The sequence below is a fragment of the Alligator sinensis genome, unplaced genomic scaffold (genome assembly GCF_000455745.1).
Source record: "Alligator sinensis unplaced genomic scaffold, ASM45574v1 scaffold82_1, whole genome shotgun sequence".
Taxonomy (NCBI): Eukaryota; Metazoa; Chordata; order Crocodylia; family Alligatoridae; genus Alligator; species Alligator sinensis.
Genome location: NW_005841860.1, coordinates 2200485 through 2218435, shown reverse-complemented (window position 1 = coordinate 2218435; position 17951 = coordinate 2200485). Strand labels below are relative to the sequence as shown.

Below are 17951 nucleotides of genomic sequence, written 5' to 3'. Positions count from 1 at the left end.
CAAGAATGGACATCCTCTGGCAGCATTGTAAGTCTTCTTTATTTTGACAACCCTTCAACAGGTGAGGTTACATTTTGAAGCATTGTCTGGGGAGTTTGTTCTATTAGATATAATTTTATTTTAGTATTTTTATTTGTCTTTATAATTTATCGGTTTGGTTTGTTTGTTTGTTTGTTGGTTGGTTTTTTGCTGGAAGCTGCCCTGAGGCTCCTTAGGGTAGGATGGCATAAACAGTCTAATAAATAAATAACATCCGAGGTGTATTTTAAGGAAAATACTTAATGAAAAGCTGTAACTTAAGGGTGCAGCTTTGCCTTATAGACCTGTGATTTTGATGTAGTCAAATAATCCTGAGCCAGGACACACTGACCCCTGTTCCTTTGGGAGCAGGAGTAGGCCTATGATGTACCTTTTACACTGTTGAGAAGGTTTTTGTAAAGGAAACCAGCTTTTTATTTGTATTAGTATGAAGGCTAAAAGGTCACATAGGGACTGATTCTGTAGTTATACAACAAGAATCCAATCGATACAATCAGAACATCAGGTCTTGGGATCCAAATTACTGCATTCTGATAATAAACTTGATGCACAATGCTGTACTTGAAGTCTGGTCTGCTATACTGGTGTAATAAAAAGATAATGGACTATGAAGCAGACTAATAAGATTTTTAAGGAGCTAAAGCACTAAGTCACTTTAAATCTATTGAGCCTCTCCAAAGCATTAATATAATAATCTTGACAAGTGTACTTCACTATCACTGTAGGCAGATAGCAAGAATTGCACATGGTGGCGTTCTCTTTAGGGTGAAGTAGCAGACAAGTGGGGCTTCTTTACAGCGATATGAAGAAAAACTTTTATTGCAATGTGTATAATTTAACCCTTTCACTATCAATGCTATGTTTGTATGTGTTTTACTAAAAATGGAGTCACAAAAATGGTATGACAGACCTCTGTATAATTCTCAGCCCTAAGAGAGGGGAGGGTCATCATTCTCAAACTAGACCAGTAGTGCTTATTTCTGTATCTCTCCAGTGGGAGTTGCATCCCACCTCTGTAAGGATTTCAGAACTAGACCCTTCACAGTGTTAAACTTTACTATGACTACTCCTGTCATTTTTGCATGATGCATAACAAAATTTCTGTACTTTACATGCTTGTTGTATGTTTTTAATTTCAGGTTAACACATTCTCAGATATGATGTAAACAACTCAAAGCAATAGAGCAAAAAACATTTCCTACCTAACTCAATGAACTTTAAATATTCTTCAATCCCAAGTAGCAAATTATTTAGAATTTCACTTGATAGTTTTTTACCTTGCTGTGTTCAATATGACAATGTTGTTCTTGTTTTTTCTCATTTTTTTGAACCCCTGTTTATATGTGTGTATTTTTTTCCTCTGCCTAGACCTGGTTAACCATTTCTGTGAACAGGTCCTCAATTTTTTACTTTGTCCCTACTTTCCTGTCGTAGCCCCATCTTCCCCTGGTGTCGACTCCGTACCCTTACAGCGCACAGGCAGTCAGCACGGCACTCAAAACGCAACATCGACCTTCCAGAGGGCCAGCTATGCTGCAGGCCCAGCCTCCAATTACGCAGATCCCTACCGACAGCTGCAGTATTGTCCTTCTGTTGAATCACCATACAGCAAATCTGGGCCAGCCATCCCACCTGAGGGGACCTTGGCTAGGTCACCTTCCATTGATAGCATTCAAAAAGATCCCAGGTGGGTGAAACCTTACTTTGTCTACTGTCATATGTTCATTAAGTGACTTCTGATTGCAGTTTATGCGTTTCAATGATGGTATGTCAGCAAAAATTCAAACAGAAATAATTTTACCTATTTGGTTCTTTGGTTGTAATGATCTATTTTAATATATTAACTTAAATAGTTTTATGAGTGCTCTTTTATGACAAAATGGTAATGTGACCTTGAGTGCGTAAATTTAGTCTGCTTCTGGCTGTGCATTATATGTAGTCCTGTAAAAAGTAACTTGTTTGTTTGTGTGAAAATGAGAACACTGGCACCCTGAGTCTTTGAATCTTAATTGCAGTAGATTACATTTTTCTTTTTCTCTGCAGAAAGAAAGTTGTTTGACTTGTTTTTCTATAAATATTTAAGAGAATGCACAAGTACCAGCCCAGTATTAGGCTATGGCTGGGAGCAATGATTACCAAATAGAATATATTCAAGTCCATAGCTCATCTTAAGCTATGGAATATAGGCTCCAAATGCTGGTATATGATAATGGAGTGATTTGCAGTGTAATTTTCAAGAATTAATTATGGATGCCTGTTAATTTTAAATGTTATGGTATCTCTTATTAACTGAAAATATCTGCCTCAATATACACATGTAATTTAGGGGTGGACTGAGGAGAGTAGTGTACATATGTCTGTATGTGTGAAGCAATAAAACATTCTCATCACAGCCTTCTCTAGGTATAATGTAAATCAGAGAGGGCAAGTTTGTTGGCAGCATTGCAATCACCAAACTGTCCTTAGTGATAACAGTAACTGAAATAGAAGTGTTAGTATCTCTTGATGCATGTGGTTGTTTTGTCATGTAAAGTATTAGTAATTTCATCTTTGTGACTCATAATGACTCCTGCTTGCTAAAAGCTTTTGAAGTTGAAATGGGACTCTTGAGAAGTTACATCATTTAGATTTTATTCACAAATATGTGACCTCTGGAAATATGTTTGTTTGTAGTAGATTTGCTGTGCTAGCAGGCATGCTTTGCTGCATAAAAGTTAGCAAAAGGAGAATCCAAAAATACATCCCCACAATTCATTAAAGAAATATTTGACTGACAAAATGGAAAGGTTTTCCTTCTTCCACTACAGAAGAAAATTGTTCCCAGTTTTAGCAGCATTAACTCTGAAAATTGATGAATCACATAGAAACTAATTGTATGGGTATGCCTGCCCCACCGGAGCAAGCACTATTAAGCATGCCCCATACAACGCATGCCCAATCCTATAAATGAAAGTAAGGGAGGTTGCAGCCAAAGAGTGGTGCTGAATATGAACAAATAAGCACACTTGAGAGACACACAGAAAAAGCAGTGCCTTATTTTAGGGGTGGCATGCATGATATGGGAGTAAGGGAGCAGAGCATGTTTTATGGCACTGCCCCCAGATATAACAGGGAAAAGAGGGAAGGCATGTATCTTGGTTTAAGAGACCAAGAACCAATACAGACTGGTTCCGCTTTTAGCCAGGCTCATGCTTACTAGATGTCCCTTTTTCATTTGCTGTCTCAATCGCCTCAATTTTGGTGACACTTCACATGCTTAAGTGAGGGTCCACAAGTGCCAGTTAGCATATAAAGATAACCTGTCATTCCACTGAAAAATTTTACCTACAGGGAAAGTCACTGAATCCAAGTGGTGGTTGCACAGTACTGAATTCTTGATGAGGCTCTTACAAAAAAGTCTTTTATTCATGGAATTGAATTCTCTTTTTGCAGTAATACCTTAACAAAACTATGAGAACCTGAAACACAAGAGGAAACTTGACACTAGCTGTAAACAAGTTGAAATTGAAGGCAGTTTGCCTTATACTGAGAGAAAGCATATTTACTATATCCCTAGTAGTGCTGGACACATGGTTTTAAAAGAGGTCACCCTTGTTCACAACAAGTACTATCACTGTAATTTTGGCAAGGTTGGCACCTGTATAGCTTATCTGTGTGGTGGATGTCAGATTTATTCTTTTTGTACAATGCCCTTTGTTTAGTTTTGCTGCTTTTGCCTCCTTTTCCAACGCTTTTATGTTTCTCTTCCTCATCCCCATATGATACACATTGTGCATGAAATTAAATTAATGCTGTTTTCCATAATTGACAAAGAAGAAGGTATTCTAACAGCCATGGGTATAAGTAAATATTGATCAGTTTTTCACATGTATTGAGTCATATGTCCCTTTTTCATTGCACAAATTAGTTATAAACAGGCCATGATTGCTATGATACTTTATAGTAAGGAAATTTGGTCTGCAGGGGTAGGGGCTAGGGGCAGACATTACACATAAACTGGTTTAAGTGATCAGAAACTGGTTTATATCTGTAATAGAACATAAGTTCAGTGGATATAAAGCAATTTCAAAATGGCTGAAACTGGTTTATGATAAACTGGGTTGAATATAGTATCAGATTTAACTGATTTGGGTCAAACCTGTTTATGCAATGTCTCTCCCAGACCCCTTCTGATTTAAGTTAAGCCAGAGTCCCCCAGCATCCCATGTGCTTTGCACCCCTGGGCTGTGCTCTCTACTCCAGAGGACAGGGCTGGCCCCACCCCTCTGCTCCCTAGTAGAACCTGGTAGAACCCCCTGTTCCCCCCTCACCCCTGCTGCTGCTTGCTGCTCAAGCAGGGATTCCCCCCTCCCTCCTTCCCATCTCCCACAGCACAGACCCCAGCACCAAGGACCCTAGCTGGCATGTGGTATGCTAGCTAATGCTGAGAGGTGTCTGTGTGTCTCCAATTTCACTGGGACAGGACAAATGCAGACAGGACAGTGTCCACTTAGGCTTTTTTGGAGCTAATCAACAGGTTAGCTGGTAATGTCCCTCTGTTCCTTCCTTGGAAGAAGCTGTTTAAGAAGAGCTTGAACTAATGAGAGAGGCTTTTGTTTTTTTGATGGACTGCTAAACACTGCGTTATCAGCTCCCTGCTGGCTCCCTCCCCTGTCAGGTTTGCAGACAGTATCAAGAATCAGGGAGAGGAAGATTGAAAAGCTACCTGACATCAACAGATGCATGCACTGCACACATGTAGTGCTCCCTCCCCCTTCCCCCTTTGCCTCAAAGTGCTAGCTAGGAGCTGGCAACACTCCCGCCCGTTGAGCAGCAAGTGGGGAAAAGCCTGGGACTGTGCAGGCAGGGTGGGGGTTTAAACCCCTCTCTAATCAGAGCATTCTGCTGGGCCTGGCCATGGCCCCCTCAGCTCTGTGGAGGGGGAGGGAGGGCTGCTCTAGTGCCTCCTGGCTTCTAGCCTGAGCCACTGCAGGCATATGCCTGCATTTCCTCAGTCCAGAGGGAATGTCTGTGCACTTGCAAATTGGTTCAACCTAGGTAGGTTAGACTAACCTGCAAAGATTCAGGCTCAGGCTTTTTGAATGTCTGTCCCTAGCCCAGATGAACTGTTGATCACCCCTATTGCTTTGGATATTCACTATTCATGAATATTCAATAGTCATTCATAGATTATGTTGTCTGATTGGTCACCTAAGTTGCATAGTATTGCTCTTGTTCACTCACTGGATGACTCCACAGCCACAAAGAAGTTCTATGAATGCCTTGGAAACTATGGTAATCTAACATAAAGCTATGAATGCATGAGTATTTCTGACACCTGCTATTTTCACCAACCTTGTAAATAAAAGTCTGTTCCTATGGAGTTCATGTAAATTAAATGAAGGGAAAGCAAAGGCTTTCAGAACCAGCTGTGTGAATTTTATTCAAACCCATATTTGCAAAGACTTCATTGTAGAATTCACCCAGCTCTAGATCCAGTCTGCAAAATGGAAAGGGTCTGGTATCTTTGCATGCTGCTATCAGGAAGAGGCAAGGAAAACAGATTTTTAGGGTATCGCTACATTGCATTTAGATTGAACTCCAAGGATCGGTCACTTTTAGCCCAAGCCACATGATCTATCACTTCCTGTCTCTGTCTCTTTAATCCTGGTTGCCTCTGTTACACACAGAAGGAAAGGCAAGTAGTAGCGGATGGACTCTGCAGAAAATAGTGACAGGAAGTTGGGTATGGAAGAGCCAGAATCCAGGAATAGAAGTAGAGGGATTGGAGCTGGTAGACTTCCTACATTTTGTTGCCTTGACCGCATGAGTTCTGAGCTTCCTATGGAAGTGAGGGGCTAAGAAGTAGTTCAATTCCAGGGCCTAATATTCAGCAGAGCATCTACAGCCAGCTGTACTGCCACTGGAGGGTAGAGCTTAGGGGTTTTCACTAGAGATGGTCCGCATACATGGGCCATAGTGCCTCCCTGCAGGAGGTCCTAAGTAACAGTGAATTGAAGTTGCAGGGCAACTTGATTCTTCCTTTTCAAATAAAGTAATCAGCTTATTATTAAGGATGGAATTTTCACTCTTATTTATCCGGGCAATGGGAGGCAGGAGGTAGACAAGAAGAAGAAAAGGTACCTGTTGTCTTTCTCCCTGCCAGGCACTCACATATCATAAGGAATTATGCAGACATAGCTGCCCCCAGAATTGTATGCAAAGATAGAAGCAACCTTGCCTAACATGGAAATATAATTCCATATGGTTTAGGAACATGGCTTATACCTGTAACATATCAGGGTCCCAGGGCCATTATGTCCCCTGGTGGCTCCACAACCATGCCTCGCTTTGGCCCTTGGGCGCCTACCTCACTTGTCTTATTTGCCACGCCTTGATGGTAATATAAATCATAAGCCCCTCGGCTGTAATATAAACAACAAAGTAGCAGCCCTTTGTCCCGTTAAGAGAGCAAACCTTCTTTCTCCCCTTTACCAATGTATCTCCCATCATAGGCTCCTTATGAGCTCCCCAAGCTTCGGTGTTCCTACAGGCAGCAAATGGTCAGCCCATCATCCCTGGGTGGCCCTCCTAGGCAGGAGCTCCTTCCCCTGTGGCAGCCAGGGAGAGACTTCTCTGTCAGCCCTAGCCTTGAGCTTATATGCACCCAGGGCCCTGCCTACATCTGGTCAGGTGACTGCTTGGGCTGGCTGATAATTGCCTCATTAGCCTTGTTGCTGGCAACTGGGAGGTGCTGGCCCCTGCCTAGCCTGCACAGCTCCCTGGCTGGGCCGGTTTTCTTCTTCAAGGAACAGAGAGCCCAGCACTCTCTATTACAGTACCCTTCACCAGTTGTAGCAGCACCATGCTTGAAACCTCTAACTGTCCTTTTGAAGCAATGGTCCTTTTGAGCATATGTAGTATCCAAGAGCTATATTCCCTGGCATGGCCAGAATGATTTACTAAGCTGCCCCAAGGATATAGCACTTGGTACTGATCATTACATTACCAAAAAGGTATTGACAAACTGGAAGGAGTCTAGAGCAAAGCAGCAAAAACTATCAGAGGACTTGGACACATTGATTTATGGGAAATATTAAAAGCTTGGCTAACTGACAAGTGGAAGGAGGGAAACAAAACAGTTTACAGATAATTTAGGCAACACCAAAGAAGCGTAGACATTATTTAATATATACAGATGCATAATGATGACTAATAGATCAAACTAAAAAAATATAATTTCAGGCTGAATATCAAGAAATGATGATTGTAAGCTGTCTTCTGTCATACAGCTGTATTAGGAGAGAGCTCACTTGGGCTTTTGAAGCCAGACTGAGCAAACCCCAGAAATATATATTGAAGAAAACTGTTTATACAGTTGAAATCCAAGTCCAACATTTGTTTTCCCCCACAGACTATTATAAAACATCATTTAGCCTTCATTTATTTATAAGAATATGAGACAAAAACATAATAATGTGTTTTTTAAAATAAACATATTGGAATTCTTAATCACTTTTATAGTCTCTGATTCTTTTTTTTAATCAAATGTATCACAGAACAGCAAGGCAAATTGTCAGCTGGTATTAACTAGTACAGCTCCACTGAAGTTAGTAAAACTACATACACCAGCTGAGGTTCTGTACCATTGTGCTAACCATTTCTTTTAAGAAAATGAAAAATGACATCATGACCAACAACAGAAGTGAAGGTCTGCAACTGGGATAATAACAAAAACAGTGACCAGTGAAAAGATTGTGAACATGAAACAGCTCTTTTCATGATCTGTGGACCTTGGCATCTTTGCATGGCTAAAGTCAAAGACAAAAACTAATGAAACAGTGAAGTATGACTATGATATAAACTCTGACCAAAGTTCAAATTTGCATCCATAATTTTAATATACTGTATATTTTATATTTAAAACATATTTTCAAATGATTATATATATATATATATATATATTTTTTACTGCTATTCTAAATATGAAGGGACCACAGGATTCAGGAAACAATATTGTTTCTTGAATTCACTGGCAAATAGCACAGGAAAAAATGGTTGCTGATGCTGCAAAATATATAATGAATACCTCTACCCAAACCAGGTTTGTACACATGCATGTGTGTGCGCGCACATGCGTGCGTGCATATGTATGTATGTATAATGTATACACACTTTGTACTTTTTATAATAGAGGAAGATACACCACAATGAAGCTGTTTTTATAGGATTTTCAACCAAAGTAAAAATTTCAAGTGAGAACCTATTTTTGTAAAATTTCCTTCCCTGTTCTCAATTCAGGACATGTAATAGCCAATCAGATTTCGGGAATCAGATAAATGTTTTGAGGTTTTATGCTTTCTAAGATCATCTAACTTTGTGCCCTAGAAATAATTTGCAAATCATCCAGTTCCCACCCCAATGTATGAATCCAGAAACTATATAAATGCTAAGCTTCCCTAGTCCTAAAACTTCTCACTATAACCCTTAAAAGCCTTTCACCCCCATTTTTTTCTTCTCATGACACCAAAATATAAAACATAAATAAATCTTTATGGTGAAATCATGATAAGCTACATTAAAATAATGTTAATAATCTTATTTAAAGGGACAGTATTAAGTTAAAAACCATATATTAAAAGCTGACTGTGTAAAAATTAATTATTTATAAAAGCATTTTTCCTTGCATCTGATGTTTGTTTGCTTATTATGCCTTATTAAAAGGCATGCATGGTAAGGAGAGGTCATGTCACTTCACATTTCACAGTTGCTTTAAGACTGTGCTATAGTGTTTGGCTGATAAGTAAAATAATAGACTATTTACACTTAAATTAAGGGAGGAATAATAAAAATTCAATTAATTGCATTTGTAAAAACTTTTCTTATAAAACTTAAATCTTGGACCCAAACTACCCATGGATCTCTCTTAAAATCCACACAATGAAAAAGCTGCATCTTTTACTTGAAAAAATCTACATATTTTGTTAAGTTAGTGATGATATATATAATTGTCCCTTTTGCTAGATAAGATCAAGTTAGTAAGGAAGAGTTTTTGTTCAGAGAACATTCCAGTTTTATTTGTAATTCCTGTTTTTGCTTGATTTTTTGTTGTTTTGAGGATGGGAAGGGCTCAAGTGTAGAACTGTATCAAAACTTACTATGTCATATGAGGGAGACCACAGAACGTTTAATGAATTTTGTATATTAACTAAAAAGTGAATAAATATAATTCTTTGTACAGGTGGGCTTCGTGTATGTTAAGTGGTAACAGTGGGCTGGTTTGGTTATAGCTTGCTGTGCCATAGTGAATTATATTATATAAGGTTTTGTAGTTAAAATTTTCTAAGAACAATGATGGCAAAGTTACCTTTACTACTTTTTGATAGTTTTTGCATCACTTTCTGAGATAAAATGTTACAACTAAGCAAGATAGTTTCAAATGTAAAGGACATTAAAAATCCACATATTCAACAGTGGCACTCCCTATTTGAGCTGTCCAGATATAAGTCAACATTATTACTTATTGTCCCAGATATTGCATAATTAAACTTTAATCTCCTGAGGCATTCTTGCCACGCTTCTTGCTTTCAGAGACAATGCTCCATTTCATTACTTTGGATGGGGTTAATTTCCCACTGCTCATGGGATGAAGGCACTGACTTAGTACCTTCAAAGCCCTTAATTCAAAACCCTTTAATTGCACAAAAAAGAAACCAACTGAAACACAGCATCCTGTTTTTATTCTGAACCACCAGAGCCCATTTTTGCATTGCTCTCTACAACAACCTGCACTGTATTTTCAAACTCTACACTATAAAGCTTTCTTTTCCTATAGTAAAAAGGATCTCATTAAGATAAGTGCCAATTAACATCTATGTGGTCATAAAAATGCTTAAGAGATTAGAACGCAAAGTATAAAACATGGGCTGTTTTTAAGATAAATGTTTCTGCAGGAGCTCTTACAATGCATTTAATTTTGTTTTGTTTTAAGGATTATCATACTATTAACAGAATTACTGTTCTGCAAATCTGAATAATAATGAAAGTCAGTAAAACAGTATCACGAGAGAGGACAAGAAGAATATAACCTCCAGTGTCTGTGTTTAAGCAAAAGCACTAAATCTCTGTGTATATTGAAGCTGACTGTGATTTTTTTGAGAAAAGATTTTTTTTATCAGGACTGATTTTTGAGGACTGTAGCTATAAGTTTCTATAGTTAAAGGCATCTAAGCACCAGTATGAAATTTCTGGTCAGGGATTGACACATGCACCTCAAGAATAGCCAGTAGGTTATTGGTTAAGGCTGTCATCTGAGAAGAAGCTCCCAGCTTCACTTCTTGGTCTCATTCAGACTAGGGACTTGAAACTCAGTCCATCACATCCTAGCTGTGTGCTGTGACTCTTAGGCTTTTTGCTGTTCCATGGGTATTTCTTTTCAGACTGTTCCACTCTTTATAAATAATTAACGTGGAGTTAAAGCCTCCATGTCCCATCTTTGAGCTGTAAGCAGGGGTCTATAGAGTCAGAGGGCACTGACAGACATGACATTTTGTCATGTGATTGGCCACTGAAAGCACTCTATCGCCATGCACAGACAGAAGTGCTTGGCTGCAGAGCACTTTAAAAAGTGCCTGATCGCATGACAAATGAACCCTCATTACGTGAGGGTTCAAATAAAGGTGCTCCAAAGCGGAGCACCTTTATTACCTTCTGTTAGTGCATGGTGGGAGAAGGGCTAGGCTGAAGCAGGCCATCCTCAGTGCTGCTTTCAGGATGGGACAGGGAGTAGGGAGGGGAGCGAGTTCCATCTGGGGTTTGCCCAGCCTTTGTTGGAGGATGGGTTAGATGGATTGGAGCCCCCTGCTCCTGAGGTGGGGAGCTCCAATCCACTCACCCCCCACCACTCCAGCACAGGCTGGTAAAACCCTAGAACAGGCCTCCCTCCCTTCCCTGCCCCCAACCTTGTCCTGAGACAGCATTGGAGTTGGGGGTGGGGGCAGGGCTAGGGAAAGAGGCTGCAGACATGCAGCCTCTCTTGTTGAATTGGTCCCAAAGTGGAGCTCAATCCCCCACTCTCCTGACCCAACAGTGAATGTCTGCTGGGTTGGGAGGGCCAGTCTAACTCATGAAACTTTCTGTGAAGTGCCATAAGTTAGACCGAGGAACTGTACCTCTATCAAACTAAAGCCCAGAGTCTCTTGCCCTCTCACTGCCCCATTCTTTTCTCCCTCTCCCAGCTCAAGTGCATATTTAATAATTTATACAAAATGTTCCAACACAAGAAACTGAGAGAGACAGAGATTAAATCCGTACCCCAGTGGTCAGGGCACTCATCTAAGATTTCTCTCTATGGTCTGAGTTAGGCCGAACAGGGACTTGAAACTGAGCCTCACTATAGCTTAAGCAGTGGGATCGGTGAGTTCTCTCCTCTCATTCTGAAAAGTCTTAGTTTTGTTCTGATGTGGAAAGAGAAAGTGGGGAAACCCTTCCCTACTGTATCTATGCAACTTGTGTATTCACTCATATTTTTAAAAACAGTTAACCCATTTTGAGTAAGATAAACATCAATTCAAACAAGGGACTAGCCCAGAAACCTTTTAGTAACCTCCTGATCACTCTTCCCCCTGCAGTCCTATGACTTTTTTCTCAGCATACATACCTGAGAAAGCCCATTAAATTGGCACAGCCAAGTAGGTGGAGCTCTCACACACTCATTTTGCAATGACAGTACTAAGTGCATGTTTCTGTCTTCCAGTCAGGTAAGTATCTGTTCTGCTTTCCCTTTTGCTGTTGCTGAGGAGGTGACATAGACTCACAGGCATTCACCAATACCTAGTTCAGTACAGAGCAGTAAATCAATACAAAACATTAGAATCAAAACAAAGATGCAGCCACCTGAAGCATGCACAAGCACAAACCAAAGGAGATGCGTCGAGGGCAAATCTCAGGCAAACCAAAGTGCCATGTGAAAAGGACAAGTTGTCTTTTAGCTTACAGAATAGCTATGGGAAAAGATGACAGATTTAAAACAAGCAAATGGAAAGCAGTGAGTTGGTCTCAGAATAGTTAAGGATGAAGCCTTTAAATCGGATTTATAGTGTGTCATAACTTGGAATTCTAGTAGACCAACTTGAGACTGTTTCACAACAAAGGACCCTTGACCAGGAATTTCAAGACCAAATAAATAAAAGAGCAGCCCATCCTAAGCCATTTATAACTGCTGGACAAGTCTTGGGGAAGCAGGGTTATTTCTCAGATACCTAGTCCGTAGAATGTGAAGTTTTACAAAAAACAGAATTTATGGTTTATATTGTTTTGTCTTCTATTGCCTGTGTAGATTAAATAGAATGGTTGCTCAAGACCTAAAAATGTTATGGCGTGAAAGGAGTGGGTGATATGGACTGATGATTCATTTCACTCTATGGTAAAAGCAGCTCACTATTCAGCAGATGGTTTTCTATACTAGATCTTTACTTTTTACTACATGGTGCACATGCTTATTATGTATGCTTCTTTGTACTGCATAGAAAAGCCTGAAGTGCACACTAAACAAAGGAGAAAAGTTTGGGGGTTTATTTTAGTTGATGTAACATTAGTGTCCATTTCAAGCCTTTCCTATAATTGGTGTCATTCTATTAAGGGCTCAGGAGTTTGCTCCATTTTGTTGCCATCTTGCCTTTAAAAGTACCCTAAATACCATCATTAACTACTCTCATCATATTGTAATGGGTAGAAATTGTAATTTCTACCCATGGTAGTGGCATGGACATTGCTGATCCATTGAGTTTGACTAATGAGTCCAGTTTGGCAGTACTTACAGCTCCCAAACCAGAAGCAGAGAAATTAATTTGTTATGAAGAGTATGATATGCCATATCCTTTTCATTTGGTGATATATTTACTTTCTCTACTTTGTGCAATCTTTACATATGTGATGTGCAGGCTTATTACTATCTTCCTGCTTTGATGAAAATATTTTACTTTACCTCTTCTTAAAAGGTATAGAGTTATTTCTTTTCTATATACTTGATGTGACACAAAGTGCAATGTGTGTCATGTTCTCTTTATCAGTACAGCAGCAGTAGAGGGGAGGTGGTAGTTGGAGCTGAAGAGAACACTTGTTTGCTCAGAGAGTATATATCTAAATGGAAGGCAAAAACAGAGCCATTATCACAGCTTCAATGAAGGTTGTAACAGCTGAGTCGGGAGGATGGCTTCATTTGGCTATACCTGTTGAATAGTCGCAACAAGGTGCATTCCTCTCTGTGTTATTCGTAGGCTTTATGCCTTTGAAACACATAATACCTTGAGGCACCACCACATTGAGTGTGGACCTCATCCCCCTCCCACTCTCTCTGGCTCATTTCCAGCTCAGATGAGCCATAACTGAATTCCTAATGGTTAATACACCATAATACGCTTTTGTCAGTGTTTGCTGCACATGTTGCTCAGTATCCTGTGGTTCCTTTGTAAACTTTAACAGGTGCAAACTCTGCATGGTGCCATTCCCCAATGGAAAAAGATAATTTAAAAAAATGCAGTTCTTGTACTCTGTCGAGTAAATATGATGCATTTTAAAAATGTGAGAAAATGCACATTTACATGACAGGCCAGCTTTACAATTCTCAGTATTAAATCTCTGCCTTTCTTTTCTCATCTTTAGAATGGGGACAATAAGGATCTTCATCCCAGAGGTGTTTTGAGAGTTAAGTTAGCTTGCAAAGTTTGTAAAGTCATGTTTTTTCAGCCAAATCCTGTGCTGAAGAAGTGAAGGAGAAAGTTACTTAATAATCTGGCTCATATCCATTCAGATCTGCATCTCTGTTTTTTATGCACACTAGAAAAGTAGAGTGTAAGCAGGTTATAATTTTCAGAAGCTGGAGGTGTAAGTGGTGTGTTATGACTCTTTCATAAGCAAGAAAGCAAAACTCATTCAGCTTTACTGCAGTGACAGAAAATAAAATTGTGTTCACTTGGTATACTCAGTACTTTGCAAGACCGAATAAAACTTTGGTCAACAAACAGTGCTGAAAGAATGTTTTCATTTACAATTAGTAAAAACTGGGGTAAGGAGAAAAGTGGGAGGAAAAAGGTAATTTGTTTAATTCTTTTTGTCTCAGAGCTCTGTCGGCACTGAAAATTATAGCTGTGGATGCCCAATGGGGTCCATTTAATATGTCCTTCCATAAGTTGAACACTGCATTGTATGGAAATGGGCCAAGCTGTGCAAGTTCAAATGGATGATCAGATGCCACATTAACTTAAATCTCTAAGAAGGTACATGTCCATCTGTAGAACTGCACCTCTTAACACCCCCCCCCACCTTCCCAGATGGCTTTTGTTTAAATCTTGTTTTGAAAATATCAAGGACGTTTGGTTTCATCTGTAGAGTCTTCAGAGGATAGCAGTCAGCCCTTCTTCCTCAAGTTCTTTAGCCTGGTGACTGTAATGAATGTTTGCTTCTTTCAAACTGTTCAGGTCTTATGGTGGGAGAAGAGGCAAAGAGATGAGGTCTTCCCTCATTGGTTATGGGAAACAGGAAACATTGCTCTGCCTACTACTGGCAGCTCATAAGATGAGTTAAGGATAAAACATACCTCATAATGCTTAGCATGCAGCAGAGAGGTCTATAGCACCTAAGCACCAGCAGTGATGCCATAAATCCTCAAGTATTGGTTGCTGGTAGAGACTCTTCAGAACTTCTGTGTTGGTCGGTCAGAAAGTAATGCTTCCAAGTATTATAAAAAAATAAACTTGCATGAAAAATATGTACACCATCACTGAGAACACCACTGTTTTTCATCATAATCCCCTCCATCAATGTTCTTTTTCCACTGGTGAACATGGGTGTATATCTTGACATTGTGAAAGTTGTTGTCCTTATTGTACACCCCCTGTTGCACAGCTTCCATCACTTTGCTGTCATCATGAATGTGTAACCCTCATAATCTATCCTACATTTCCTAGCCTGTATGAAAATACAGCAGTACAGTCCATCCAAATGATGAGACTGCCTCTGTGATGCACAGACTGCTCTGTTAGACAAGCATTGTCATGCAGAAGCAGCACCTCAATGGCTCTTTGCATGAAGCACCACATTTCATTTTCTCCAAGGTCTTAACAAAGATCTCTGTTTCATGTGGCTCCCTTAAGTTGTCAACAAGAACACTATCCATGACTTTGTCTTGTTTAGGAGATATTATTTCACAGGTATTATTTTCTGACTGAACCTTGCAGATTTATTCTGGGGTATTTCCTGTTAGTTAGTTTTTAAGCCATTGATGCAGGAGTAGGTGTGTTTGCCTGCTTCTCCTTCCTCTTACTCTTTCTACTACATCAAGGGCTGCAGCTCCCTTTACCAGGCAAACCCTCTAAAGATGCTTATGAAGGGAAGTGGACCACTGAAGAGCCAGGGAAGGAATGGAAGGGTGTCTTGGCCAAAAGAAGGATGGGTCAGGCCATTAGCCTGACCTGAAGACATCAAAGGTAAAAAAAATGTGGGCAACAGAAAATGAAGCTTTGCAAACAATGCTAACCTACTAGGCTTATAATAATTCATAAGCCTGGGTAAGATTTATGGTTGGAAAATATAGCTAATCTACTGATTTTAAGGTAGTTTTGCGTAAATTTCATAAAAGGCATTGCATAACAAAATGCTTTAAAACGTTGATTGAAATTTTAGTTCTAAGAGTTTCCTTTCTTGTTTTTTAAAGTCCATGTTGTCACATGTGGTGTGTTATGAGTTTCCTTTTGATTTTTTTGATACTGTTATATGGGCCATACCAAATGAATGCTGATAAAAACCTGTGCTGTTACCCTTTTTTGTTCATGTGACACATTTCAACAAAAAAAAAAAGACTGGAGATTTCTGTTTTTGTTTCAGTGTTATTCCTGCTTCTGTGTACCTACCTTTAAATTCTGATTTTCTTGATTAGGAAAGATCAAAATCTCAAACTTCTGAATATCTAAATTAAGTTCCATAAATCTAAAAACCCAAGTTAAAAAATTTTCCCTGAAAAATCTGGGTTTCAGGGAAAATTAATATCCACTCTTCAATTTAAAATAGATTTTTTGTAAATTTAGAGTGATGTGGCTCTTGATCTGTAATATCTTTTGAACTGTTTTTAAGATGTCCACAGCTAGACTAGAAGATACTGAGTCACAAAACTACCACTGGTCCAGAACTAGATACAGCAAGTTGTGGACTTCTGGGTGGTGTAACATCTCAATTCCCAAGCAAACAAATTTCCATGTGTCAAAACAAAAATGATTCTGTCATATAGCAGATTCATTATTTAAAACAGCAGGCATGACAAAGCCCCAAGATAATTTTATGACCCTAAAGGTAACCCTAATATGAAAATTACTCCTAAAATGACAGATAGTGGGTTTCTGTAAAATAAATATTTGTTGTGACGATTATTTAAAGTATCCTTGCATTTTTTTCTACATTTCTAACTATCCATAGTACTTACTGCCATTTCTTCCATGTTCTTCCCCCTCACCTCCCCTTGCTATTTACCTGCATCTCCATATCTACTGCTGTGTGGGTTGTCTGGTTTGAATATTAGGCTCTACCCACTGTTTAGAAGCTGTGCCAAATGCACAGTATAATTTACTGTCACTCCCACATGATCCATTACTGTTTACTAGTATGAAATTCTTTGCCCCCAAGAAGATCCAGGAACTAATTTTTACTGTGGCTATTTGTCAGGCTTTTTCACTATAAGCAAATAAATTAACATAATAGTAACAGTAGTCGTAAAGACAAATAATTGTCTAAGGCACTATAAACTGGTGCAGGAGTTGCTGTATGGTTCTGTTTCTGTGTTAAGTATTTATGAGGCTTACATCATCTTCATCATCATCATCATCATTCAGTCACAAAGATTAGCATATTTCCCTTACAGTCCCTCTGGGAAATATTGATATCCCAGTCTTACAGATGGAAAACTGATACAGAGAGGTGGAAGTGGCTTGTCCATGATTAAACCGAGTAATCTGTGGCCGAACCAGGAAAACTGAAGCTTTGAGTTCAATGTAAGATTGGAGCAATCCTTCATTTAACTTTTCTTCTTCTAGGTTTTAGGGTACCTTCTAAAAAATTATTACACTTTTTTTATTGGATGGAAAATTTTTAAAAATCTCCTGAAATGCAACACACGCATGTAACTACCAAGAGCAGAATTGTACCTCAGAAGATTCTGTTCCTTTTGGAATAAATATTTCTATAGTGTTCTTTATTTCCTGTTAGATGTTAATCCTCCAGGGGCTGGGGTTTTTATTGTCCCACTCCATAATCTCCTTTCCTTTTCCTCCTTTTCTAAAAAAAAAGTTAAGTACCTCCTTCCTGGGAGCCAGGCAAGGTCTCTAAACCCTTTCACTATGTATGTATTGTGCATAACCATCTCTGTTGTGAAACAATAACTGTGAGTGTAGATATACTATACCTGCCAAAAAACCACAAGTAGGAAATGAAAAGTTAAGCCAATGTGTAGAACACGTTTCCTGTTTCACCCACAGTTGCATACATTTCCATAAGTATGCAACTTATGTTGCTGTATACTATAGTGAGCCAGAGAGAACAATATCTGTGTTTGGGGATTGCAGGGACTGTATCATGCAAACATCCAGCTTTGCAGGACTGTGTTGGGGACTATGTGCGTCTCCTTCCTCGTGCCGCTACTGCACATACAAGCATAATAAGGAGCATGTCCCAGTGGAGCATGAGATATGGTTCTTCAGATCTGCTCTTAACACTGCACCCTCTCCTCTCCATTTACTTAAAGACTTGATTCAATTGGCAAACCAGGCACATGGCTACACTTGCTTTAAGGGATCCATTTGCTTCCACTGTATACATATAAATGATTATCACATCAGTCATGTTAAAAGAAAGAATGGAGCAGAAACTAACAAAGTTTATAATCCCTG

The 17951-nt window shown here is 39.3% G+C and overlaps 1 protein-coding gene across 1 annotated transcript in view; it reads left to right on the top strand.

Moving 5' to 3' along the window:
• CTNND2 (catenin delta 2) overlaps window positions 1-17951 on the top strand; it is a 554610-nt gene that overhangs the window by 123347 nt on the left and 413312 nt on the right. The window contains exon 7 of the mRNA XM_025215651.1: window positions 1474-1726. Within this exon, the coding sequence (XP_025071436.1) occupies window positions 1474-1726 (253 nt within the window). The remainder of the gene's footprint in view (window positions 1-1473; window positions 1727-17951) is intronic.